Source organism: Phocoena sinus, chromosome 20 (assembly GCF_008692025.1).
Source record: "Phocoena sinus isolate mPhoSin1 chromosome 20, mPhoSin1.pri, whole genome shotgun sequence".
NCBI lineage: Eukaryota > Metazoa > Chordata > Mammalia > Artiodactyla > Phocoenidae > Phocoena > Phocoena sinus.
In genome coordinates, this window is record NC_045782.1 from 34,778,360 (window position 1) to 34,805,427 (window position 27,068).

Here is a 27,068-nt window from a genome sequence, read left to right on the forward strand (position 1 = left end):
ACATGAGGACTACTGATGGCGGGGAATGCCGAGGAAGGGGTGCAGTGGCTGGAAGGGGAGACTAGTGGTAGAATACTAAGTTCTGGGGAGAGGCCTGTCTTACAGGGTAAGGGAGAAGCCAGGCAGTTCCCCCTTCCCATTTCGAAGATGACGCTGCCTGCTCGGGGCTTCCAGTCGGGAAGCCGGAAGCACCAGGCCCCACGCACTGCTCCATTGTACACCTGCCTCCCGAGGGGAATGCAGCCGACGGTGAGGCGGTGTTGCAAGAGATCAACTGCTGGGGGGGCGGCAGTGGAGGAGACCTGGTCCCTTCTCTGGGCAGCTCGTGGTATCATTGGCTTTTCCAGCTGGTGGGGGCGGGGGGCAGTCACAGGAAATGGCCCCGGGGGTCAGATAAGCTGAAGGAAGAAGCCAGTAGCTGGGAGGACAGAACAGGTGGAGTTTCCCCCACCTGCCGAGAGGAGCCAGAGAGAGAGGACGGAGCCTGCTAGCGGCGGTCTGTGGACTGAGAGGGGCTCCCCGAGGGTCCCAGGACAGAGCAGTGCTCACCTTGCTGCTCTGCCTCATCCTGCCTCTCCTGACGGGGCTGTCTGCTTGCGCTGTGGCAGGTGACAAGGAATTAGCACTTGATGCTGAAGCTGGGTCCTGGGGGACCGTGACCCTGGAGGTAGGTACCTTTGGGGAGAAGCAGGGGATGATACATGGTGGAGGGGGCAGAAGATCCCCTTTATGGCTGCCAGGAGAGCAGGTTGTACACTGCAAGGCAGGGTGTCTGCCTCCCCTCCCTGGGCAGGGTCAAGGTCATGGCCCCTGGCCTGGCAGACCTCCAAAGAGTTGCATGCATATGGAAGCAACAGTGTGTGTGTGTGTGTGTGTGTGTGTGTGTGTGTGTGTGTGTGTGCGCGCGCGTGCATGCTCTCACACTTCATTTAACAAACACTTATTTAACATATACTATGTTCCTGGCGCTGTCCTAAATGCTTCATAAATATTAACCCCTGTAATCCTCATATCAGTCGGTGGGGAAGGTACCATTACTATCCCCGTTTCACAGATAAGGAAACTGAGGCACAGAAAGGTCAAGCAGTTTGTCCAAGGTTATGCAGCTTCAAAAGCACAACTGTACAGGGACTTCCCTGGTGGCGCAGTGGTTAAGAATCCGCCTGCCAATGCAGGGGACACAGGTTCGAACCCTGGTCCGGGAAGATCCCACATGCTTAGTGGAGCCACTAAGCCCATGCGCCGCAACTACTGAGTCTGCGTTCTAGAGCCCGTGAGCCACCTCCTGAGCCTGTGTGCCACAACTACTGAAGCCCATGCGCCTAGATCCCGTGCTCCACAACAAGATAAGCCACCGCAATGAGAAGCCCACGCACCGCAACGAAGTATAGCCCCCGCTCACCGCAACTAGAGAAAGCCACACCCAGCAACAAAGACCCAACGCAGCCAAAAATAAATAAGTAAATTATTATTTTTAAAAAGTCACAACTGTACACCTTGCCCAAGGTCTGATTCTGTGTATTTGTGCCTCAGAGGACATTGTCCAGCATTTCCTTTCAAGGGGGTCAACTTGGGGCGGGATCACTGTTTTGTCTCACATGCAGAAACTCTTATTTCCTGACAAGTACTGGTTTGACTGCCAGTCTCTCCTACTAAACTGACCTGAGTTCTGTCACTGGGAATAAATCTCAAAGTTAGAGACACAGCATCTGCGCCCCACCCTGTCTGGTCAGGGAGACAAAGATCCTGACCTTGGGGAGTTCCAATCAGACAGGGGAGCAAGGCCAGTGGATCAGAGACAAACTGGCCCGGTGCTCAGGGAAGGCCTCCAGGAGGGCAGATGGGACTGGGTGGGGCCTGGCTCCTCCAAGTCCTGGGATGGTGAACATACTGGGGCCACAGGACGAGCCATCGAATAACAGCCATTCCTGGTGGGTTTCCTTCATGGCAGGTTTCCTTCCTGGTTTGTCTGAATGTGGAAGTGTGTGCCATTGAGAAGACAGCAGGCTGGAGAGACCCAGGTTCAAGTCTCACCTTCTCCACTGACTCTGTGCGAACTGGGGAAGGTCACATCAGTTTCCTCACTTGTAAAATGGGGGCAGTGGGGAGAGGATGATCCCCAAGGTTTTTTTTTTTTCCAGCTTTGACATGGAGTCTGTGCCCAGGCCCAGGGAAGCTGTGTGATGGTGGCCTCTCTACATGGCCACATGGGAAACATCATCATCAACTTCAACTGGTACTGCTGGGCACCTGCAAACACCTCACCTGGTTCTGATGCTTCTTCTCTGCTCACTCTCATTTAACATCCCTCTGCTTCCCGAGACACAGGGCTTGGGATACAGGAACCATTAATCCAACCATTAATCCAAGGTGACGGGAGGAACGGTGCCTCTGTCAGGGATGATCCGACCGCCTCCCTAGCTCTCAGGTCTCCCCGCCTGCAGTTAGCCCTGGAGCTGGGGATTTGGGCTAAATGGATAAGGAGGGCTTCCAGTGAGGGCAAGAGTCCTTCCTGAGTGAAAGATGCCTCCTAAAGGCCCCCCAGAAACCCAGTGGGTGGGAGAAAGGTGAGTCTTATTTAATTCATAAAAAGCCATTCTCTCCAGCCTGCATCTGAAGACTGCCTTTTACCAAGGCAAAGTGCTTTCCATACGATTTTCAGAAATGGGTCCAAAGACACTTTTCCGGTTCCTGGCCAGGCTAGGCGACTCCAGGCCGAGACAGCGGCCCCAGCCATTGATGTCCTGGGGAGGAGACAGATTGGAAGTGACTGAATTCGTCCAAAGCTTAGAAAACAATTCACTCCTGATCCCAAAAGTTGGGACGAACTGTGAGAGGCGAAGGGGTCTCCACCGCACCCCAGCCAGGTCCCTGCTGGTCCCCGAAGCTCCAGTTCTGTCCCTGGGGAAACTGGGAATGGAAGAGCAAGTCCCTGACCCAACCCCAGCTGCCAGCCTCCTGGCAGGTGGCTTGTGTTACTCTAGGGCTCTGTTCACCTGTCTCAGCCTTCCTGGAAAAGGAGACCCCATCCTCTTCCCTATTCCCAGACTATCAGAGAAAGGACCTTTCATTCAGCATCCTGTATCCCACACATGCTGAGCTCCTGTGTGTACCAGGCACTGTGCCAGGTACTGGGGATATAGAGATGTGAAGACGGTCTAAAGAACGTCACCCACTGTCATTCTCTCCACTAGTAAGCATCTCTCCCTCTCAGCAGAACTAAGCAGGGCCTTCATCAGAGGCTGCAGTTAAGGCCAGAGAAGGAGAGGACTTCGGCCAAGGTCACAAAGGTTAACGGAGGAATGAGAACTTAAATCTATAGTCCTTAGTCCAGAACTTTCACCCCATCAGCTCAAGGATGAAAATGTCTTTGCCCAGGGGAGTGGCCTCCACCCCAAGCCACATGCCATTATCCTCACAGGGATGCCCAGGTTCTAGGGCAGGATAAATCCAGGACAAGGGTGGTAGTGCCGGGGGAAGAGAGGAAAACAGGAGTTAGAGAGGGGGTTGGAGGGGAAGCAGTCTCATCTCGCCAACTGGGTGCCCACCCCAAGTTCATCAGCTGCCCCCTCCTTGTCTATATTGGAGACATTTCCCAAGATGGAGCAGAACCTGTACTCTGGAGTCAGACTTCCTGAGTGGCTCTACTGGCTCTACCACTTCCTGTGTGACCTTGAACAAGTCACTTAACCTCCCAAAGTCTGTTTCCCTACCTGTAAAACAGGGATAAATCAGCCCCTACTTCATATGGTTGTTGCGAAGAGTAAATGAGATTATGACCGGAGTGTTTGAGCTTTAAGCCAGATGACATGGGTTTGAGTTCTGGCTTCATCTCACATCCTTGCTGGTAATTGCTCTGTGCTTCAGTGTTGCCATCTGTAAAATGGTGACAGTAATAGTACTTACTTCATGTGGTTTTGGTGAGGATTAAGTGAATTAATATATGCAAGTGCTTAGGAACATGGTAAAATGTTAGCTATTAATTATTATTATTATTTACAGTATTGTGTAAAATGTGCAAAGGAGCTCAGTGGCAGCACAGAGCCCGTGTTATTGAGATTGTTATTGCTCAGGCTGTCTCCTTGCCCCAACTCTAAGGAACTCTCTGCTTCTTCGGGAAGATGTTGTGCCCAGCATTCAGCTCCAGCTCTGGGAAGTGAAGAGGGGCAAAGTGAGCCAGTTCTTTGGACTGATGGGGAAGCAGGTGGGAGGTGAGTGACAGAAGTGGGCGGGTGCCCAGCGAGGAGGGCTTCTGGGTGGGTTCTGTTACACCAAGCAGAGACCCTAGCTTACAGCAGCTCTTACTCCAGTCCAGTAGGGGGCGCTCATGTGATGGGATGGGATAGAGTGTCCATGTCAATTATCATCCAAACCAGGATACTTCAGAGAGTGGTAATTATGCCAGGCAACAGGTGCAAACCAGGGCTGTCTCCAGCATCCGGGGAGTGCAGTCACCCTAAGGGTGGGGACAAATGCATTGCATCCTGCTGGCGCCCTTCCTTCAATACAATGGATGACTGGAGAGAGGTGGTGGTGCTCAAGATCAGCCTCTAGATGTGAGTAAAGGCATGGGCTAAGCTTTCTAGTTGATTCTCTTTGGCTCAAATAGAATTATTAAAATGAACCTATGTTCCCTGAGGGCACGCTTGACCCGTGATTCATGTCCTGGGGGGACAAGGAGAGAACAGTCTGAACAGAGAGCCGTTTTCTTTTTCTTATTGCCAATATTGTATATTTTTTAAAGTAGTGTTGGTGAGGATATGAAAGAACTGGCACTTTGGGCTTCCCTGGTGGCACAGTGGTTAAGAATCCACCTGCCAATGCAGGAGACACGGGTTCGAGTCCTGGCCCGGGAAGATCCCACATGCCACGGAGCAGCTAAGCCCGTGCACCACAACTACTGAGCCTGTGCTCTAGAGCCCGTGTGCCACAGCTACTGAAGCCCGTGCGCCTAGAACCCGTGCTCCGCAACGAAAAGCCACCGCAATGAGAAGCCCGCACACTGCAACGAAGAGTAGCCCCCGCTCGCCGCAAGTACAGAAAGCCTGCGCACAGCGACAAAGGCCCAATGCAGCCAAAACTAAATAAATAAATTTATATTTAAAAAAATATATATATATATAGGGCACATCCATACCCTTTATGGCCATTAAAATGGATGAGGCAGATCTGTGGAAAGATAAAGATCTCCAAGATACTGGTTAAGTGGAAAAAGCAAATTATATAACAATATGTAAGATAGGAGTTTACCTGTTTAAAAGAAACACTACATACTTACACAGATATATATATGAAAACATAGGGAGAGTTCCAGAAGGATAAATATCAAACTGTCTACAGTGTTTACGCCTAGGATAGGAAGTGGAGGTGAGGGAGAGAGTTAAGAGGGACTTTTACTACACTATCCTCTACATTACCATTTTATAGTGGGCATTTATTCAGAGACTGCTTTTTTATTCTTTTTTTTTGTTGTTGCGGGGGGCATGCCACATGGCATGGGATCGACCAGGGATCAAGCCCGTGCCCGCTGCAGTGGAAGCACAAGAGTCTTAACTACTGGACCACCAGGGAAGTCCCCAGAGACTGCTTTTGTAACTTAAAAAATGCGTATAAAAATAGAGAAAACCTTCCCAGTACCTCCACAAAAAAAAAAAAAAAAAAAAAAAAAAAATAGAGGAAATCAACTTGTGAGCAAACACTTTTGGCCTCAGTTTCCTCCTCTACAAAATGAGTTTTGGACTGGGCCGTTTCAGAGCTCTCTTCCAAATCCAGCTTCCCCATGAGGAAGCAGGGGAAGGGATTATATGAGAAATATTTACTGAGGAACTCCCTGGCAGTCCAGTGGTTAGGACTCCGTGCTTCCACTGCAGGGGGCACAGGTTCGATCCCTGGTCAGGGAACTAAGATCCCGCATGCTGCGTGGCATGGCCAAAAAAAAAAAAAAAAAATTATTGAACACTGTGCTCACATGTGATTAAATCTCACAATATCCCCTTTACCACCAGCAGGGAAGCTAAAGCTCAGATAGGCTAAATACCTTCCCAAGGATGCCCAGCTGGTGCCAGGAGCAATGACTCCAAAGTATGCGCACTTCCTACTACCCCACACTGCCTCCTACCCAGAGTGTACCTTGTGCGGCCCAGCCACACCAGGACAACAGGGGGTGACTGGAGTTCCATTGAAGACCCACCGAAGGTGCGGGATCCCAAAGAGCCATGAGCCCTTTCACCTCACTGGGCCCCCAGGGAAGCGGTGCAGCCCTCATTCCTTCTCTCTCTTTCCCCCAGGAATACCTCACATCCAGCCAGAGAGAAGAGGTAAGTGTTGTCCAGACCTTCCCCCAGCATGCTCCCTAGGGAGAACCGAGTTGTCCAGGGAGGTGGGAGAGCTGCTCTGGCCAGGGCGCACCAGGCTGGCATTGTGGAGGACTGGGGCAGCATGGTTTGGCCGCATGCTAGGCTCCCTGGTTGTTTCCTTAGAGAGGCGGTCTGTGCATACCTGGGGAGTAGCTGCAGGGATATGGAAAATACGGGGATGAACCTAGTTCTGCCAAAGGTCCAAAATTACCTTGGGTCTTACTAAAGCCTGGAGTTGGAGAAACTAATCAATCCAGAAGGACCTTAAAAGTGAAAAGCTGTCCTTTTGGTGAAAAGGGAAAAACAATATCAAAAGAAAACAAACCAACCTTTACCCACCACCCTTCAGTGCTCTCAGGAGCAAACCTAACGCCCTAGACTCACCACATCCTCCCGGGAGCCCTCACTGACAGGACTCCTAGCTCCTCTCTTTCCCTGCCTGCCTGCCTGCCTTACCCAGAGCTTGTCTCCATAGCCTGGGCACGGTGCCCTCCTTGGCACACTGCCTTGTACTGTTCTGCTGAGTCACATGGCTGGTGTCCCCAGAGCAGGAACTACCCCACAGGCAGGTAGAGGTCTGCCATCTCCTCTGTCCCCACAGTTTCTATTAGAGGTGCCCACAAGGTGTTTGTGGAAGGAAGGGGAGAAGGGAGGGAGAATGGAGGAGAAAGAGGAAGGAATCAGTGAATGCATCCGTGAATGAATGAACCTCAGCTCCTAGACTGATTGAGAAGAGACTCCATTCATGAGGCCGCAGCTCTGGCCCTGTCTTTCTTGGTTCCCAAGACAGCCTTCCTCTACTGCACTCTCTTTTTCTTCTCTATCTCCTCTCTTCACCACCAGGGTATCAGCGAGGACCAGTAGTCCAGGGCCACCTGGGCAGGGGAGGACCATCTACAGAAGGTAGAGGAGAGCTTCTACTGGATTGCAAGGGCATAATGAGAAAGTGACCAGACACATTTCTGCCAGTCTCCACAGTGGGGGCCAGGCAGCTGGCCAGACAGAAAGGTTCCCCACAAGCTATTAGGCAGAGGCCCCACGGAAGAGAGCAGTCGAGGTGCAGGGAGATCATGATCCCTTTGATGATCCAGGCCTGTAACAGCCGTAGCCCTGAAGCTGCACCCTCTCTACCCCCAACACACCCAGGCACCCCCCTCTCAGGGCCAGCTGAAGCTAGAGTAATGTGTGGTTTTTCAGACCCTGGAACATCCCCCATATTCCCTTACTAATCGTTGTTAGAAAGTCTTAAGGTATTTCCTATCTTCAACGATTATAAATAAAGGCAAATGGCCCTGGGAGGGGTAACACCCTAAGTAGTTATCAGCTAACGCCTTCTGGCAGGGGCCACAACCCCAAAGGGGTTCAAGGGGACGTTCAATAAATGAACACGCATCAAAGTAGATAAGTGAATCGAGCTGGGGAAGGATCCATAGCTCAAGCCAGTCAGCTCAAGAGGAAGGGCAGGGGGTGTCGCAGCTGATCAAAGACGCCAAGCTCAAGTCTGCTTTCCTAATCCTGTCCTCTCCCCCCAGAGCCGCAGACCTGTGGACTGCTCTCTAGCTTCCCTGATACCTGCTCCTTCCAACATAGGCTCTTGGGAATAAAGATGGGAAAGTCCTCTATATTCCCCCAAGAGTTTTTCCTAAGTGTCTGAGCCATTCCACTTGAAGGGCCATGGAAGTCAACCCAATGCCAATGTGGAAATGAATGTCCCTCCATGCAGAGTGTCGGCAGGAGCCTTAGAAATCATTTTTCAGGGATGGAAATAATTTGCCCAAAGTCACACACTGAACTGATAACAGAGCCAGGACTAAACACTGTGTGTCCTGCTCCCTAGGCCAGGGCACTTCCCGTGGCCCCAGGAGGGCCTTTGGAATTTTGAGTGGTGGATTACCACTCCCTTTCTTTAGAGGATTAGTGAGGGTTGGCTCCTCCATGCTCTGGAGGCGTTTATGGTTGAAAAATGGAAGCTGTGCCAGATGAACCTGTAATTTGCCTTAGATATCTGCAGCTGGAGAAACGCGAGTTAGGGACGTGGAGGGCCTTGGGTGGATGACTAGGGAAGGGCTCCGAGGGTGGAGGAGGCAGACCAGTCTCCCCTAACCGCCGGCTACGTGCAGCACTCTTCCCAGGCCGAGAGGATGAGGACCACTGGTCAGAGAGAGAGCCCCCGCCACGTGCTTCCCAGAGGACGAAAAACCCCTTTCTCCCTACCTGGACGTGACAGCCAACCAGCCAGCCTCCGTGTCTCCTGGGCTCATCGCCAGCATGTCCCTACCACCAGGCCCTCACTGAAATCACTGGGGCTCCTCCCAGGACTCTCGGTCTCAAGCAGCAGTCGTGCGTAAGTGCACTGCTGTCACCACTGTGAACTAGTGACCCTGCCCGCACCCCCCCTCACTTGGACCTCACTGCACAGCAGGATGAGTCTCCCCCACTCCCCTATCTCCTGTGCCCAGAACACAGCAGGAGCTCAATAAACCAATGAACAGTGGATGGCTTCTTCTCTGGTGCAGGGCAGAGGGCAGGGATGGCCTGGGCTCTGCACCCTGCCCAGGGGCCTGGCATGTCAGCATTTGGGAGACCTTTTTGCAGGGTTGTTAAGGGAAATACTGAACAGTTGTGCTCCCCACCCGAGGTGGGAAAACAGACTTGGGACACAGGTAAAGGTGACAAGCCCCTGCCTGAAAGCTGGCACCCCCTCCCTACCCACCATCATAACCTCAAGGGGCAGAAGTGGGTCCCAGGTCCTTCATCAGTTCTTGTGTATGAGGCGGCCCGTCAACTGACTGCTCTGCTTTGGGGACACAGGCATCTAGTCATGCTCCCAGCACTGGGAAGAGCTCTAGAGGAAGGAAACAGGTCCCACCTCAGGGAGCGGCCACCACCCCCCCTTCTGACGGGGAGACCATTGTCCTGCCCCAGTGGCTCATAGGCAGGCGGGACACAAAGGACCCTAGGATGCTTAGAAAGAGCTAGAATGAAATCCTAGGGGCCAAACCTAGGTGAACAAAGGACTGAGCTGGGAGTTGTGTGGGTTCGGCGGTAAAGGGCGATTCATTAATTCACTGGGCTACGTAACATTCAGCTTCTGTGTCCCTCTTTCCAAAAAGAAAATGGGTTAGGGGCTTGGGGGGGCGCCTGATTCTTTGGGGGTGGGGTCGTTAGGCTGTTTAAAAGGAGGGGAAGAAGGCATTGGTGGAGAGGCCAGGCCCTTCATCTGGGTGCCAGGGAAGGTTTTAGTGACAGCAGAGGCCCTGAGAGGCCAGACGGTGCCTGCACAACCAGTTAAGATTCTTCTGTTTGACCTGTAGTGAAAGTCTCCATCTCAAGACTGACTGTTCATCGTGAGGCGTCTCTCTTCCTCATTCTCACCCCTTACCCGTGCCCAGAGAGAAATGTGGGAGTAGGGGGCGGTGCAAGCCGCCTCCTGACTGTAGGCCTCCCAGGGTCCAGCACCCCCCGCCAAAAAAAGTCCAGCTCACACTCCAAAGGAAAATTAGCTCTTACTGGAAGGAGCGGCACACACATCCAGAGACGGGAGAAACTGTTGGTGGCCATCTCTGGAGGTGATCTACCGCACCTTTTTTGTGAGATAAGGGTATAGGTTCCTAAAAACTTTGGAACTGATTAAACATAAGGTGAGTGGTTTCCAGAAACAAATACGCAGTTGAGAAAGACCGACTTCTTGGAATGGACATGACTTATCAAGGATAAAGGTGTTTACATCTCACATAGAACATCTGGGAGGAGCAATGGAGCCAAAGTTGTGCAACAGCACAGGTTATTTTCTCCACTCTTGGGCACAAACAAACTCCCAAACCCCAGAATGGTAGCAGCGTGACCTGCATCTACACGTATTGCACAAGACGGAAGAGACAAACTGATATTCCAGCAAGGGGCATTTTTCGCCACTGGGCAGCCTTTTTTTTTTCTTCTTAGTGACATTCATTGGCATTTTGTTGAAGATACCACAAAGGATGTGGGCAATTAAACTGCCCCCATCAGCAGGAGACAGTCTGGAAGAGACAGTCATACAAATTTATAGCAGAAAGTGCTGGAGCAAACCCAGAGGAGGTCCAATTCTACAATTCCATGATATCAACGAATAGCAAAAAGTAGTTTCTAGAATTCCTAGCATACATCATATATATTTAGCAAGAGTTTTCACCTTATTCTCTGAACATGCAAAACCCTGTATAGCACTGTGTATGTACGCACACCTGTGAGGATCCGAACGTTGAGCCAGTGAGCCAGGCCTCCTCCCTGTCATCACTGTACCTCACTTAACGGGACCTGTCATCTTACACAAACTAGTCATGGGCTGGGAGTGAAGGCAGGTAGGTGGGGTTCCTGCCTTTTCACCGGAGCTTTCTCAAACCAGGGTTTCTTATTTACTAACCCCAGTTCAGAAATGGACTTCAAAGGCTCAATTTCCTGAACTGTAGACAAATGTGTGCATATTTGCATTTATGTACATTTTTTAAAAAAGACTCGATGCTTTGATTAGATTCTCAAAAGGTCAGAAGGAAAGTAAAAAGGGTGAGGATCACTGAGAGCCACACTGCTCGATCCTAGCACTTTTCATACAAACTACACTTCTTCAATGTTTGGCGTATCAATTGCTCTTCAGAGGAAAAGGCAGCCATGTTCACGACTAGTTACTAATAGACATTCAAAAAGCTGCTTTTCACTGGTTTCATATTCCAGAAGGAATGTGTGCTATAAGCAAGCTGTGGTACTTTTCTATACTGGCTTCCCATGAACTCCATTAGAGGCCATTCCTAACCCCAGCGAGGCAACCTGCCCAGAACCACAGGGACAAACCAAAGCTGAGGACATGTCAAAAGCATCATCTTCCCTATAGAGGGCACACCATATTCCTAAAAGTTACTTACTATGACTCACTGTTCCCCCTGTGAGAAATGGGAAAGCGGGCACAGAGGCATCAGATGACTCACAGTAGTGCTGTCAGAAGCACGGGATTTGGAATCAGAGGAGCGAGGCTCTCATTCTGTTTCTATAACCCAGCAGCAAGACCTCTGAGCCTCAAATTTTCTCATGTGGAAAAGGGCTACAATACTCACCTTACAGCGGTGGCGTTGTAAGGACTGAAGGAAACCATGTAAGTAAAGGGACAGACAGTGCTTGCTAAACAGTTTATTCCTAAATCGGAAGCAGAGCCAGAATGAAGCACATCTTTGTTTCCTGGCTTAGGTCTCTGGCCTCCAAATGCTGCCTATAGGAGCAACTAAAATCAATTCTTTCATCTTAAAGTTTTCACCAGTGTTGTCATCCTTCTGGCAGCGGAAGCCACTAGAAGCATGGGGGTCTACAGTTGAAGCAAGGAAATCTAACTAGAAGGGAGATGATAAATCATTAAGGAATCAAAAAAGCCAAGAAAGCAAATGATATAGGTTCTCAAGCTGGACAGACCAAAATATTTGTCTTTGACGCTTCCTGCGTCACCCTGTGCTCTAGGTTTCCTTCTGCAAAAGCGGTGTGAATTTCCATTGCGCTGAGCTAACGTGAGGGTCAAACAAGGCAGTGTGAAGGTACCCAGCAGAGTGCCGAGCAGACAGGAAGCAACCAGCTCGCGCTAGGGCTCTTCCTCCCTCCAGAAATAGAGTAGGTGCTTCCACTTAGAGAGTTTCAGGAGCTAGATCCAGGAATGACTCCAGACTTTTGCTCTTCTAATGAAGGGGCCTAAGCAGCTGAGCTTCTTTTGTGCAGGTAAAAAGGAGTCAGCGGGGACAGGCTGACTCAAAGCAGCCAAGGACCTGAACTGTCTGTTCCCATACCTGTAAGGATTTAAACCAGAGAAATCTTCCTTTGATTTCTAGGTGAGGAAAAGGGGGCGGCAATCAGTGCAGGCTTGGGACCGCACTGTGCACAAAACTTCAAGTGCCTTGACCTCTCAGCATCCACTCTCGTGGTCCATATTAACTACCTAAATTTTTTCAAAATGTGAGAGAGAGAATTTCCCTTTGATGTGAATACCTATAACAGGGAGATCTGGGCACACATCTTTCTAAGATGTGTAAGAAGGGTCTTTTTATAAGCTTGAGCTTCTCTCCATCCCATCTCCCACCCCCAGTCAAGTGACACACTGGACTCTAACCTTACCAAGGAGGACGCTTAGTTTGTCTGCCAGGAGAGGTTCTCACCATGCTGGCCACAGTGGGCAAAATCACCCCAGCAAATACAATTTCCACCCTCCTCCTCTCCACCATATAGCGAAGTGCCCGGCCACCCTTTTCCTGCTCTAGGTAAATGCTACAGGAAAATGCAGCTACTTTCAGAAATCATCTCAACCTGAGACAGACAATGATTAGAGGTGGCACTGCTCACTACTGGCAAATAAGCCTGGAGACAAGAAGGGACCCACCTTTTCCCACCTCCCACAGCTATCGATTGTACCCCACATATCCTAACTTCCTGCTGGGTTTTCTGTCCTTGAACTTAATGAACTTAATGGAAGAATGGATAATACAGATTACTTATTGCTATGCATGCCTATTATCTGGAACCAGAGTGTGGCAGGGAGAGTCACTATCAACTAAACAAGCTCAGAGTAAGCACTCCCTCCATAGATACCCTGCATCACAGAGGAAGAAACAACCTTCCCCAGCCACAAACCATGTCCCTCAACAGTCAGTTTACTGCTAGGAAAATAAATCCCAAGCGCATTACCTGTTAGCAGCAGGTCAGTGGCACCATTTTCTACTCAAATGAGATCTCCTAGGTGAAACAGACTTGAGCAGAGAACATGCTTTATTGAGGAGTAGATATAGAACAGCACATTCTACCACGTGTGGGGAAGGGTTAGCTTCTGTAAAAGGCCTTTACCCCTTAAGAAAAGCCCCAGTGAAGTTGCTTTTGGATGAATTTTAACAGTGACACTGACACTGGCAGGGAGCTGCCACTGAACATGCTTAAAATTAGCTCCCCCCCAACCCACAGTGAGTATAAGCCGCGTACAAAGACGACAAGAGAAAGGCACAAACGACCAGAGTTGGGATTGTGGTGAGGGCTCCACATGAAGACAGCGGTGTTGTAGAGACCAAGTTGGAAAGGGTGACATGTCATACATCAAAAGCTGCCCCAAGATAGCAGGTTATAATGGGCTAGAGAGAAATTAGAGGGAGCATCTCTTCCTTCACTTAAACAACACCAAAAATAGGAGACCAGAGAATGGGGGGATGGTGGTAAATCCCAAAAAGGAAATGGAGGAGGAGTTCTTGGAAGGGCATAAGCACTTCAGTCTTAGAGGGAGGGTGAGGCACTGTTGAAAAGGGAAGCAGACCTTGGCAGGGGTGGCCATTCTGCCTTGCTGAGTCATGGGCTGAGACACGGAAGTCATTTTCAATCACTTCTCCAAGGATGTTCAGACAAAAGCAGTGTAACTTATGTGGAAGTACAGGTACGCTATATCAGACTGGTACTGGTGAAAAGGTTTCTGCAGTATAATTAACCAGTTAACATGCAGCATGAAAGGGAGAACTGGAAAGTATTTTGGCACCTGCAAACATAAAGACGGGCAGGGAGTAAAGAGAAGAAAACATTTACCACTGGGCACTTTCTGGTGAGGCAAAAAGTAGTATTCCATTCCCTTCCACCAAGACGTTGCCCACTGCCCACAGGTAAACTCAAATCCAAATACAGAATCACCACTTCTCCATTCTTTTCTCCATCTCACTCAGATAATGTGCTGTAACCAAGACTAATCCCTGCGAGTCTTCAAAAGTATTTGGCTCGGGGCTTCCCTGGTGGCGCAGTGGTTGAGAGTCCGCCCGCCGATGCAGGGGACGCGGGTTCGTGCCCCGGTCCGGGAAGATCCCACATGTGGCGGAGCGCTAGGCCCGTGAGCCATGGCTGCTAAGCCTGCGCCTCTGGAGCTTGTGCTCCGCAACGGGAGAGGCCACAACAGTGAGAGGCCCGCGTACCGCAAAAAAAAAAAAAAAAAAAAGTATTTGGCTCTTGTCAGCCTGATACTGATCAAAAACAGGTCTTTCAGTAAAAATGGAGGAAAAAACTTAAAGTGAGATGAAATCCAAAGGGAAGGGACCCCTCCCAGCACACACACACACTCAGAAGTGTTACCTCTTCCCTGCCCCTCCAAGAACACAGGTAAGGAGTAACTGGGAATGTCCTGGTGGCAGTAACCGTAGTTGGTGGTCTGGTGACTGGGCGGCAAGAAGAAGCACTATTACAAAGTTTAGAAGACACGACACAACCTCATGGGGCCAGAGGAGAGAACCAGTGACTGGACAGGTACAGTACCAAAACAGAACACCTTGGGTCAGTGCTACGAGGGATCTGCACTCAAGTCTAATACAGATCCCATCCAGGCAACCTCACTGAGGCCGAAACAACAGTTCCTCAGAACCAGCGTCTGCAGTGTACACGAAGGTCGGAGCCAGGACAGTCCTGAGGGGGATGGCCTTCCCAAAGGATACCGTACTTGCCAATCACAAGAGCAACAGAAATGACAGACAGATCCCTAGGGTACGGATTCCTACTGCTGGGGTTCGCTGGCTCGGAGTAACCGGTCACTTTAAGTGCCCTTGGGAGGGGTCCATTTTAAACAGCTTGGATCCATGGTTTTATTGGAGTTGGATCTTTTGGCCTCTTTGGCTATCCACTCATCAATCAGGTCCTGAGAGAGAACAATGGGAAAAATTATTATATACGTTCAACTAAAACATGTTTGTAAGTGGATTCCAAAATGATTATTAGCAAAGAAGAAATGGCCAAAGATTTAATAATGTACTAAGGTGTGAGACAGGTATATAAAAAAAAATTATCTTTTGATTTACCTAGTGCTCTCCTACCTAATCCATTTCTTCTTACTATGCCTTCGGTAAGACCTGAAAATCATTATTCATATTCCATCAGTAAACATTATAAGTCAACTTAAAAAATTTTTAAATTGGCATGAGTTGAGATGGCATTTGTTAAAGGAATTTAAAACCACTTCCACAGGCCCTGGAGTTTATGAAGATTCTCCTCCACAGATGGGCACTCTTCATCCGATCTAAGAAAATCATCAAAGGATAGAAGTACGACTGTGCGACGTAAAGCTGCTTAACTGGAGCTGCTTACACGTCTGCCATCAAATCTGAGACAGGAACTTAAGATAAGCCTAACGGTGAGACCAAGTAAAGGATGCGTAGAGTCAGACTCCTTTAAGGCAAGGTTACCTGTAAGGTGTGAGGGCCCCACTTTGCTCTGCTAGGCCTCAAGGGACATTAAGCAATGAGCAAGAGGCTGAGAATAACTTTACCTGTCTCTTCAAAACTAGGTGTTTTCCTTTCCAATATTTGAGCATCTGAAGGGCTTGCAGAGTGCTGACAATGTCCACAGGATTCACAGCTGTCTCCTGGCTAATTTCTGAAACAGAAGAGCTACTGAGAACTTGGCCAAAATGTAGACACCACCCCCGCCCTGCCCCACCAAGGCCCCCTTTGCCTTGGAGGAAATCTAGATGCAGACTCCAAATGTTTGGAATCTTCACTACTTGACCCAAGCTGTTCAGAAGAAATTTACGAAGCATTCATTTGACCAGTTAAAATAACTACAGAAGATGGATATTACAGCAGGAAACCACTTGGCCCCTATAGAAATCAAGGTCAAAGACAGACCAAACTAAATTCTCCCATCCTCACAAATACTCAGGGATGTTAGAAGTTCCTGTGTGTGCCAAAAGACTTGAAGTTTTTCTTCTTTCTTGACTTTTGTGGAGAATTAAAGTGTCAGCAACCTGAGATTTGAGACGCAATAACGAATGTCTGAATAAAACCTATCTATAAAACACATCTTCAGACTTCCCTGGTGGGGCAGTGGTTAGGAATCATCCTGCCAAGGCAGGGGACACGGGTTCGAGCCCTGGTCCGGGAAGATCCCACATGCGGCAGAGCAACTAAGCCCGTGTGCCACAACTACTGAGCCTACACTCTGGGGCCCGCGAGCCACAACTACTGAAGCCCGTGCTGTGCTCCGCAACGGGAGAAGCCACTGCAATTAGAGGCCGCGCACCACAATGAAGAGTAAGCCCCCGCTCACCTCAACTAGAGGGAGCCTGTGTGCAGCAACGAAGACCCAACACAGCCAAAAATAAGTAAATAAATAAAGTTCAAAACTCAAAAAAAAAAAATTAAAAAAACAAAAAACCCCACCACATTTTCTCTGTAAGAAACCAAATCATATAACCAGTCCCAAGAAACCAAACCATATAATCAGTCCCAAGGGCCAAACACTCTGGAATCCTTAGGTACCTTTAGTGAGTGGTCCACATTAGTGGGCCTTCTGCTCTCATATTCAGATGAAATACGGAATGGGGTTATTTTCTTTGCAGGTTACAAAGCATGAACAGGGCCAAATAGAAAAGTCAGAATATTCAGTGGAACTAACATCTTGAGTAACAACCATTTTCTAAGAGTCAAAAACCAACCTTTGATAGAAATCTCTTTGCCTTGGAAATTATGCAGGTAACGAAGAAGCACTTCTTTCCAGTAACTGCGGTAGCTTATGAGCCCCAGATCTGAGAGTGGACGCTCTGGGGAGCCAACTTTTTCTTCCACTTTGGAAAGCAAATAACCTGCCAGGGAACAATACAGACACTGTATCTCATCCTAGTAAGAACAATGTACCAACAAGGAAAAAGATTTAAGGAGCAGAGTCTGCTTTGCAATATCAATTATAAAACAGGTGTTACCTATTCAAAGATACACAATCCCCTCAACCCTTAGTGGATTATGCCATTTCCTGATTCATCTCTTACCAGATGGCTTAAAAAAAAAAAAGGGGGGGGGGCTTCCCTGGTGGCGCAGTGGTTGAGAGTCCACCTGCCGATGCAGGGGACACGGGTTTGTGCCCCGGTCCGGGAAGATTCCACATGCCACGGAGCGGCTGGGCCCGTGAGCCATGGCCGCTGAGCCTGTGCGTCCAGAGCCTGTGCTCCGCAACGGGAGAGGCCACAACAGTGAGAGGACCACGTACCGCAAAAAAAAAAAAAGGATCACAAAGCTGTTTCTAAGAATTCTAATTTGACTAAAATATGTCATGTTACAGTGAATATCGAATAAACACGATTGAATCTCATTATTTACAGTAGTTATATTCTACAAAGTCACAGTGAACACTGAATTAGCGAATATTAAACCACTGCTCTTAGGGGAGATACAGGGTTAGGTTCCTGTAGGCTGCTGGTCACATTTTTATCAACCAATCAATACATAACCTCGTTTTATGTGCTTCTGTTTAAAAACACCTATTTAATACATATCATTGATTCATTAACAGTGAACTAACAGCCAACAGCACAATAATGTATGCGTGAATAAAACCTATCTATAAAACACACTTTCTCTGTAAGGCACATCACAGCCTTCCCAGACAGTACTTCAGCATTACACTTAGGGACCATTTAAAATCAGCAACAGTGAATTCCCTGGCAGTCCAGTAGTTGGGACCCCACGCTTTCACTGCCAAGGGCCCAGGTTCAATCCCTTGTCGGGGAACTAACATCCCATAAGCTGTGTGGCGCAGCCAAAAAAAAAAAGAAAAGAAAATCAATAACAAAAAGCACAAAAATATGGGGACTTCCCTGGTGGTCCAGCGGTTAAGACTCCACGTTCCCAATGCAGGGGGCCCAGGTTTGATTCCTGGTCAGGGAACTAGATTCCGCATGCATGCTGCAACTAAAGGTCCGCACGCCACAACGAAGATCTCGCACGAGGCAATGAAGATCCTGCACAACTAAGACCTGGCGCAGCCACATAAATAAAGATTTTTAAAAAGGCACAAAAATAGGAATGACATGGCACTAATAGACCATGAAAAGGACACTGGCTTAAACACAGAGAGCCGAAACAAGGCACCTTGTTTAACTTCATCTGGGAATGCATGGTGACTTTTTTTTTTTTTTGCTGCCATGGGCATGTTGGTTGATTTTGGGCTTATGAATAAATTTTAATGAGTAGGCAAATTCCCAAATACAGAATCCATGATTAATAAGACGACTGCCTCTAGACAAAAGCTTACAAAACTAAAATTCCTAACACCCAAAAAAAAAAAAAAAAAAAAAAAAAAAAAATCCTAACACCCAAGAACAAATTTGAAGCCTTATGCAGGTATGTGCTGTCGGTAAGTCTCAAACTGGGGTAATCCTAAAGAGCTTACTTTACTATCCTCTATATCTCCCACCGTTAGGTACCAACTCAGGGTCCTGTATTCATTTGAGTGTTCAATGTGTATCAGGCCAACTGACAATGTTCAGATTTCTTCCACTTACTCATTCACTTAATGCCAGTGTAATTCCACTACATGCCAGGAACTGTACAGACAGATCACAGGACAAAAAGACAAACAACAATATTCACATGGTCCCTGCTTGTGGAACTTACGACTTTCCTGTCTCACTTACTGAAATCAATGAGCATCTTGCCATAGCCCTGTCTCATGTACTGAGGCATGGTAAGGATACAGGACACATTGTAGTTGAGGAATGAATTCTTTTCCTAAAATCAAGAGCAAACAGATGAGTGGGTCATGAGAATTTGGAACCAAAGGTATCAGCAGTCCCACAGATACAAAACAAGGTTGCCTGCAAAATATATGCTAGCTAGTCCTGAGGGGTGGCTGTCAGGCTCACAGCTGGTACATCCACACCCTTTATGATGATCCCAGGGTTTCCCTAGCTCTAAGATTTCCAGTCTCATCTTAAGGGGGCTGACTCTGGGTTCCTTACAGGCACAGAGCAAGGCAAGGAGGTTTAGAACGCTGAGTCAGTCTAGAGCAGCCCTCTTTAAAAGCAGTATTTCAAAAGAGTGTTGCCTACTGGAGAAGGGAGGGAATCCAAACAGTAAGTCCCCATTCTGGAAGGGGGTCAAAACACAATTAAATCACATACTGCACGATTCCATTTATGTGAAATGTCCAGAACAGGCAAACTTATAGAGACAGTGGGGCTGGGAGGGAATGAGCGGAAATGAGGAGTGACTACTTATGGGTATGGGGTTTCGTACTGGGGTAACAAAAACTGCTTGTGGTGACTGCCAGGCGGTTGCACAGCTCCGTGACCATACCAGAAACCACTGCACCATACACTTTAAAGGAGTGAACTGTACGGTAGGGGAATTACATTTCAATAAAGTTGTTACATTAAAAAGTCATAAGCAAAATCTGGCCTTGAGTCTTTAAAGGCACAGTGGCGTTATCAACTGAAGGAGCCCAGCTAGAAAACCAGGCAAAAGGAACATATTCCTGGTTTGAAGCTAATAACACAGAGAAGAGCAAAGCCAGGACAGCTGGTTGACTTGACTACAAGATGTGGGCTTGTGGGTTAGTAGGCAGGGCCCTGGCCATTAATTAATGGGCAGCTTCAATCCACAAGTCCAGAAATGAATGAATCAGAAGCTTTTAATAAAGAATTGTACATTTTCATTAAATAATCTTTGATATGTGGATTTCTACCCCACCCCCCACCACCCTTTAAGAGAAGGGCTGTCATCATTGCCCAGGGAACTGCCTCTTTCCATCAGTGATCTGAGTCACCATATGCCAACATCAATCACCCTGCTCTGGTCATCAGCTTCTTAATCTCCAGATCCTGCTGACCTTGGAAAAATATCCAATCAGGTGACAACCAGTGTTGTCTGCTTCTGTCATAACATAGAACAGGAAGGGTTCCACATCATAATATAATGTCTTGTGGTCCAGAAAAAGCTTGGCCAACAGGCACAGGTTTTGGCAGTAGATCTGGAAGTAGAGAAACAACGTTTATGTGTGGGCCAGTGATTCTTATACTTATCAGATAAAGGCCTAAAATTTAAAGATCATACCATTATTGTTAATGAAGCAGAAATTGTGTATTTTGGCCAATAGAAGAGTTCTATCTTCTTTACAAGGTGAGATGGAGATAAAACAAATTTCTGAAACCTGTGAATGTACAACACTTTCACCCCTTTTTCTGATGTCAGCACATAAAACAAATTTCTGAAACCTGTGAATGTACAACACTTTCACCCTTTTTTCTGATGTCCGCACTTTTTACCTTGTTTTTCTTGCCATCCACTTCAAACACAGAGATTGAACCTTTGCGATATATCTCATCTCCGGGTGGGTGTTTCCACACACACTTAGCCTGCAAGAGAATGGAATTCACATCAGAGAAACAAACCTTCCCAGTAAGAATGCTGCTCAAAAGGGAAAAGAAATCACAGGTCAAATTTAGTTAGCTGAGATGGACAGGTGGACAAACCTGAGAACATACAGCAAAACAGATTTTCTTTTTAGTGAAACGAATAAAGGTTTCTAAAGTCACTGCAATATATTTATGGTATTTTTATAGCAGTTTGGAACAGGTTTTCTGGATTATATTCTGGCACTGTTCCAACCCAGGAGATTAAAATCATCTACCACGTAAAAGCAAGATAAATTTTAAAAAATACCCCTAGCTTCTTATAAAATGCCTTGTGCCAACAGGAAATTCTTAAGCAGCTTATTTCCAGCAGCTGAGAGTTGCTAGGTAAAGGTACTCTCACCTTTACCAGAAACTTCTCATTACCACCTAAACCATTATGGTCTTCTTTTTTTCAGATTAGAAAACAGACCCAGTGATAAAAACCATGCCCCCCTCTCCAAGTGTTCCATTTGTTGTACTGTAATGAAATAGGAGCATGTCCTTCTGTGGCTTAAAAAAAAAAAAAAAAAAAAGGCAAGGAAGCCTGGTTGAGCAGCAGAAAGCAGGGGGAGCGGAGGAGGGAGGAAGACAGGACAACGGACACTGACTTGGCCACAAGGGGGCACAAAGTACTACTTTCCTCACCTTCAATTGCTAATAGATTTAATGCAGCCGGGAAGCCACTGCTGTAAATGGGTGAATTTTTAAAAGGTTTTATGTAAAATACTTTTTAAAATATCATTTAAAAGGCATATTTATATGGAATATTTTTTTATTAAATTTTATTGTGACTCTTTCGGTCAACTCAAGAATCATGCTCCAATTTGTCACATGTAAGGCCACATATGCAGTAACTGGTCTTGTTTCAAGAAAGCTCCACCTGTAGTTTGTTCCTATCTCCACCTCTCTATTCATGTTGGCTTTTCCCAACAATAAGCAAATGAACAACAATTATCTGTTCAGAAACAGAAGCCAAACTGTTGGCCAAATGGCCAAAGAAAGCCCATTTCTGTGATTATGCCTAAAGCAATAGGAATCTTCAGAGGTGTGAATTAAAATAGGTTTTTATTTCATGAAATTCAATTTTTGTAACTCATATAACACAGTAGAGAACCTCAAATATTCAGAATGTTTACTTGATCCTCAGATTTATCTAGGCCCTTTGTTTTCTCCCCCTACTACTATTTCTTGCCTTTTAGCTACTTCATTGGTTAGTGCCACTAAATAAACAGAAACAAAAAGGGCATAAATAGTAAGCAGTTCATATCAGTAAAAATACCAGTCTTTCACATAGCAAACCCTAAATGAGGTTATCTCCATGGTCTTCAATCATGGAGTCTAGTCCTCACTCATCACCCACCTGCCCTCCCTCCCCCTCCCCCCTCCCCCCTCCCCACATCCTTCCCCACCCAGTCTAGTGGGAGCCTAGTGGGCTGGAGTCTAGAGGGCTTAATTAGCAGTGGCAGTTCTGGGCCACTACGTACTCCAGAGTTGGGAACACCAAAAAGCAGTTATCACCAAACTGGGGAGAAGAGTCTTATGACAGAAATCATAGGAAGTCTGGGTTATAGATTCTCAGCATGTGGAAATCCTGGGAAATAAAGACGGAAGGGGAAGGGAAAAGAGACACCCTAAAAGGCCTTAGAGCCACAATTATGTTGTGACTATGGAAATAAAAAAAAAGATAGGTTTCACCACCTGACAGACTAATCTCCACCCCTGACCCTTCCCCATCCCTGCTCCATGGCAGAAACTCCCTTTAAGACAAGCCTTTTCATTCCATAACTAAGGAAAGAAAAATGGCTTAAAACTGCAAAATACCTAGTGAGCACATTTGTCAACAATAAAATCAGATTCAAGTGTTTATTCCTATTTTCACAGGAATAAGACCGTTCAGAAACCAGAAAACACTAAGCAACTCAAGGGAGGGGCTGACCTAAGGACCCATTCCGTTAATTTCGTAATTTGTCTTTCTTAAGCAAGTGTTCATTTAACACACATTTATGGGGCATTAACTGCCCATGCTAGCTGCTAGGGATACAAAAGGTGAGTCACGTCCCATTTCTGTCTAATGAAGGTCTATCTGATGAAGTCCATTTATTTTCATCTAGTTGAGACATAGAAAAACTGTGGGCAGAGGTAATTCACATCCCAAGGGAGAAACAGACAAGAGCAGGCAGCAAGAAAAAAGACAGGGAGATGAGTATGACAGGATGTGGTTAAGGGCCACCCAGGCTTGCCACAGGCTGTATATCCCGACTCTGAAATGTGGCTTTCAATTTCCTGTGCCTTTGTCCCATTTCTGTGGACCACTTAGAGGTGCTTAGATAGATGTCTAAATCTAGAGATCCCACAGCTTATCACCACCATGGTCATGGACCCCCAAACAACTTACCATGTGTCGGCGGAGTATTGTTTGGCTCTTCATGTATTTTAAACAGAATTCACACATGTAAAGACGTCCCAGTCGTGCATATTCCTCAGGATAGGGAGAATGGTACCACGTATCAAGCTCATAGCGACCAAAAGCAATTGTTTTAATCATGTTGCTCCCCTCTGTGATTTGGCCTTGCAGCCTTAACTTCTCCTATTGTAGACAAGAAATTAAGTCAAAGGAGGATTAGAATTGATCATTTCTGTTGTTGTTAAGCTGTGTGCACGCCACCATGCTAGGCTATGAGAAAAAAAAAAATCAGATTTAGCTTCTATCTCACGAGAAACTTGCACTGAAGAGAACTACAGGAGCACAGATAACCAGAACTAGGAAGCTTACAGAAAATGTAACTATCTGCACTGCCCAGAGCACAGACCTCAATAGTGGCTTTTCTCTGCTCCCTGCCACACTCTGGGCCTCATCTCCTGAACAAGTCCTTGGTAAAATTTTATTTTTACCAGCCAGAACCAAACTGAATGATAAAAGGCAAATCTATCACAAATACTCCCTACACCTTTACGAAACATTCTACAACTAAAGATTCTCTAGAATGTGCTTTACATATCTGCAGCTTTTATAAAGCTGCGAGGATCTTCATGACATACAGCCATGGCAGCCATCCTCTCAACTTAGGTCCTTTAAAAAATATTTTTGAAAGAGGGATGATGCTTTAATTCTGGAACCTAAAGCTAGAAAGTATTTTTGGATGCCTGTGCCCACTCAGCGGCTATGAGTTTGCTACAGAAATAATTTTGAATAACCAGGTAAAGAGTTGTGAAAAGCTGACCTAGGAAATGCTCTGTTCCAGGGTAGGAGAGAGAAAACCAACAGCAGCAACCCAGCCTAGCCAAGGGCAGCTATCAAACCCTGCCTCCCACAAAACTTTCAACAAGTCTTTTCGAGAATTTTTAAATAAAGTATTCAATATAATTTTTTTAAAGAGGAAGATGAAATTCACTTTACAAGCTAAATTTCCTTGAAGACATTCAATTCATTAAATCCGAGGTAAACTCAATCACAATTCTTTTTTTTGGCAGCACCGTGCATCATGCGGGATCTTAGTTCCCAGACCAGGGATCAAACCCATGCCCCCTCCAGTGGAAGCACAGAGTCTTAACCACTGGACCACCATGCAAGACCCCTCAATCACAATTTTCTTAAAGCAAAACTGTTGAAAATTCTGCCTAGGGAATCAAAACTAAATGGTAACTATAAATAAAAATCAGAAGAGGAAACCATCTTAATACATGAAACTAGGCTGTGTCAAAGAATAATTTTCAAATATCTGACAACAACTGTGTCCATTATTCCTCTTCACCGTTCTCTTTATTCTTTTATAACTGTAATGAAGGGCTGAGGCAACCCTGCAAAGAGGAGTTCCTGTTTAGGTTAAGAGGACAACAGAGAGGGGTTATCTCCCAGTCTAGAGGTTCTCGGAATTGCAAATGACCCACCTGACACAAAGGGATACCTGTTGTTTTACCCAGCTAACCACCGCCACAAAACAGGTCCTTCCAGGAGTTGAGGTGGGGAGGAAAAACTTTAAGGGACGAGGGAAAGGAGGAGGGGTAATTAATTTTAAATATGAATGGGAAGGAAGTAAGTCTCAAATAAGGATGGCTGGGGGAAGGGGAAAGAGTCAACCAGCAAGGTATATTTAATCCCCATCAAACTGACTGCTAATCATTTTTCTTGGCAGTTCCAAGTGCCCCTCACAAGTGGTCCTCAGCTTGGAGGTTTTACTACTCACCAGATCCTCTGAAGCCCGGGCTTGTGCTCTTCGGAAAAGATCCAAGTCATACTCGCTAGTCAGGTTTTCCAAAAGAGGTTCCCGAGTGTTCCCATAGGTCTGCCTGTGTTCCTAGGAAAATAACCAGAGCGTGATACTCTCTGCTTCTAAGAACTTAATCTATTGCATTTCAATGGATGCCAACCAGGGGGCCAAGAACAACCATAAGCTATTTATTTAGTGCCTACTATTTGCTAGGCATTATACTAGGCACTAGGGATTGAGTACAAAATAAACTATCAGACAGGTTAATTCCAGAAGACACCCACTACCCACCCTAGTGAACCTGGAAAGGAAATGCTCTTATAATCTCTCCAAAAGTGAGTTTCATTCTTTGGAACTCTATGCTTCCATTTCTTTCTCTGAAAATGTACGTGACAATACAAAGAAATAAAATATAACAAACCCAAAGGCACTACTAGTTCCTAGAATCCTAAAATCTGGAAGGAACCTTGGTGGATACTCCCCATTTAAAAACAAAACCAAATAAAAACTAGAATCTCTATGCTTTCGAGTCTAAGATTTTAGACTGAATAAAATCTGCAGGTAGGAAGGGGCAGTTGAACTAAGCAGTCTTTTGTAAACTCTTTCACTTGAACTGCTGCGGCACCCACCACTGCACGATCCACCAAAGGTACCGTAATGCTCCTACTTTAGAACTCCAGCCCAAGTGCACTGGAAAAAAGGCTGGCCTCTGAGAAATGTTTTACTCAATATTAAGCAAGAACAAGGGACAGAAAAGACATAGAAAATTAGAATCATAGAAATAATCCAGTTTTAAATAAGTAACAAATCTTACCATGGCAGTCACTACACAAATTTCCTTTCACAAGAAAGAAATTCCACAGGGGAAACTTCGCTTTTAACCTTTGATTCTAGCCCTTCCCACTCCGTCCTAGACTCCACCTCCTACCCAGAGAACAGAAGATAATGGTTGTTAAGAGGAGCAGATGGCTCATCCCAGGAAGAACTCAGTAGACTTCGCTCATATATTATCATATGAAGAAACCACTCACCAGCATCTATTAAAATTTCTTCCGCTTAATCTAAAATTAAAATTTCTTCCGCTTAGTCTGGGCCCATCTGATGGATATCTTTTTTAATTTGGGCTGTTATCTAATACTTGGGTTTTAAGTATAAGTTATTTCTTCTAGTCTCATGAATTTTTTTTTAAAAAGCTTTAAAAAATCCTATCCAGCATTTTTACCAGGAAGGTTCAGTCCAAATAACCTAGCCCAAACTAGTGGAAAGCAAATGTAAGGTAAATTTCAGGAAGTTTTACTTCAGACACTCTCTCTACCTGTATGATTCTGGGAAAATTACCTCTCTAAATCTCAGTTTCCCATCTATAAAACAGGTGAAATACCATCCATCTTTGTAACAAAGGTTATGGGAGCAACATAACCACAGTGCCTACCTAGCACATAAGCACTCAATACATGGTATTAACGTATTATTACATCTCTACCCAACTTGTAGATAAAAACACTGAACAAGGCAGAGGGGAAGCATACAACTTCCCCCCCACAGCACATTTCTCGAGCCTTCCCCCTCTCTACAAACCCAGCACAGTCTGGAGCAGGTGTTTAGCTACAAACTCACCCCACAGCCTCCACACATCTCAAATTGGACCATCTCCATTTACTCGTAAGGGTATCATTTTTAAGACAGTGATGACTACCACACTGTCTTAAAAATGATACCCTTATGAGTAAATGGAGATGGTAGTAAATGGTAGTAAATTTGCTACAAAAGCAAATACATAGTTGGGCATATTTCTGTCTTAATGAAGCCATGCTAAGTATTCACAAACCATACTTTTAATAATCTATTCTAATGACTAAGTAAACAAAGAGTCCAACTCCATGAAAAAATAAAAATACACATCAGAAGAAGATGCCAAAACATTAACAGTGGTTTATATCTGGGAGGGTGATTTTTTTTTTAATTTTTCTTTTCTATTGTTGGTATTTTCAAAGTAAATGCTATGAAGATATTTATAATAAATCTTTACTTAAAAATTAATATTTTGTGCAAAAAAATTTTGGAAGAATTTTTAATAAAACGGGGAAATCAGCTTAAGATAAGTAAATGAAAACACAGAATTAAAAGCTGTACTTATAATATCCAAACTATGTAAATAAGGCGTTGTAAAAAGCTAGAAAGTTTTATCTCAAAATGCTAGCTTATTTTTAGGTAGTAGGATTAGTGTTTTATTTCTGAATACTTTCCTTAATTTTTCTATATTTTTTTCTATATTTCTTTCTTTATTTTTTATTACAAACGTGCACTACTTTTAAAACT

General features: G+C 46.0%; 2 protein-coding genes across 4 annotated transcripts in view; one reads left to right on the forward strand and one right to left on the reverse strand.

Moving 5' to 3' along the window:
- Positions 1-147: 147 nt before the first annotated feature.
- Positions 148-8,580, forward strand: TAC4 (tachykinin precursor 4). The gene is made up of 6 exons (XM_032617476.1): positions 148-249; positions 533-671; positions 4,122-4,211; positions 6,288-6,317; positions 7,200-7,259; positions 8,489-8,580. The coding sequence occupies exons 1-6, from the start codon at positions 148-150 to the stop codon at positions 8,578-8,580; spliced, it is 513 nt and encodes a 170-aa protein (XP_032473367.1).
- Positions 8,581-10,144: 1,564 nt separating this feature from the next.
- KAT7 (lysine acetyltransferase 7) overlaps positions 10,145-27,068 on the reverse strand; it is a 33,705-nt gene continuing 16,781 nt past the window's right edge. For 2 of the 3 annotated variants that reach the window (XM_032616846.1, XM_032616845.1), the window contains 8 exons: positions 24,726-24,836; positions 22,937-23,128; positions 20,413-20,502; positions 19,977-20,117; positions 18,784-18,877; positions 16,810-16,956; positions 15,643-15,749; positions 10,146-15,015 (listed from right to left, as the gene is read on the reverse strand). In XM_032616846.1, the coding sequence (XP_032472737.1) occupies positions 14,914-15,015; positions 15,643-15,749; positions 16,810-16,956; positions 18,784-18,877; positions 19,977-20,117; positions 20,413-20,502; positions 22,937-23,128; positions 24,726-24,836 (984 nt within the window). In that variant the 3' untranslated portion in view covers positions 10,146-14,913. Of the gene's footprint in view, positions 15,016-15,642; positions 15,750-16,809; positions 16,957-18,783; positions 18,878-19,976; positions 20,118-20,412; positions 20,503-22,936; positions 23,129-24,725; positions 24,837-27,068 lie in introns of all 3 variants that reach the window. The other variant, XM_032616847.1, reaches the window with a different exon arrangement.

What these genes read in the sequence shown, in the direction of transcription:
- TAC4 (XM_032617476.1), top strand. Translation starts at nt 148, where the DNA reads ATGACGCTGCCTGCTCGGGGCTTCCAGTCGGGAAGCCGGAAGCACCAG. An exon ending in CGAGGGGAATGCAGCCGACG is followed by an intron (nt 250 to 532) that starts GTGAGGCGGTGT and finishes CGAGGGTCCCAG; the next exon opens with GACAGAGCAGTGCTCACCTT. An exon ending in GATGGGGAAGCAGGTGGGAG is followed by an intron (nt 4,212 to 6,287) that starts GTGAGTGACAGA and finishes TCTTTCCCCCAG; the next exon opens with GAATACCTCACATCCAGCCA.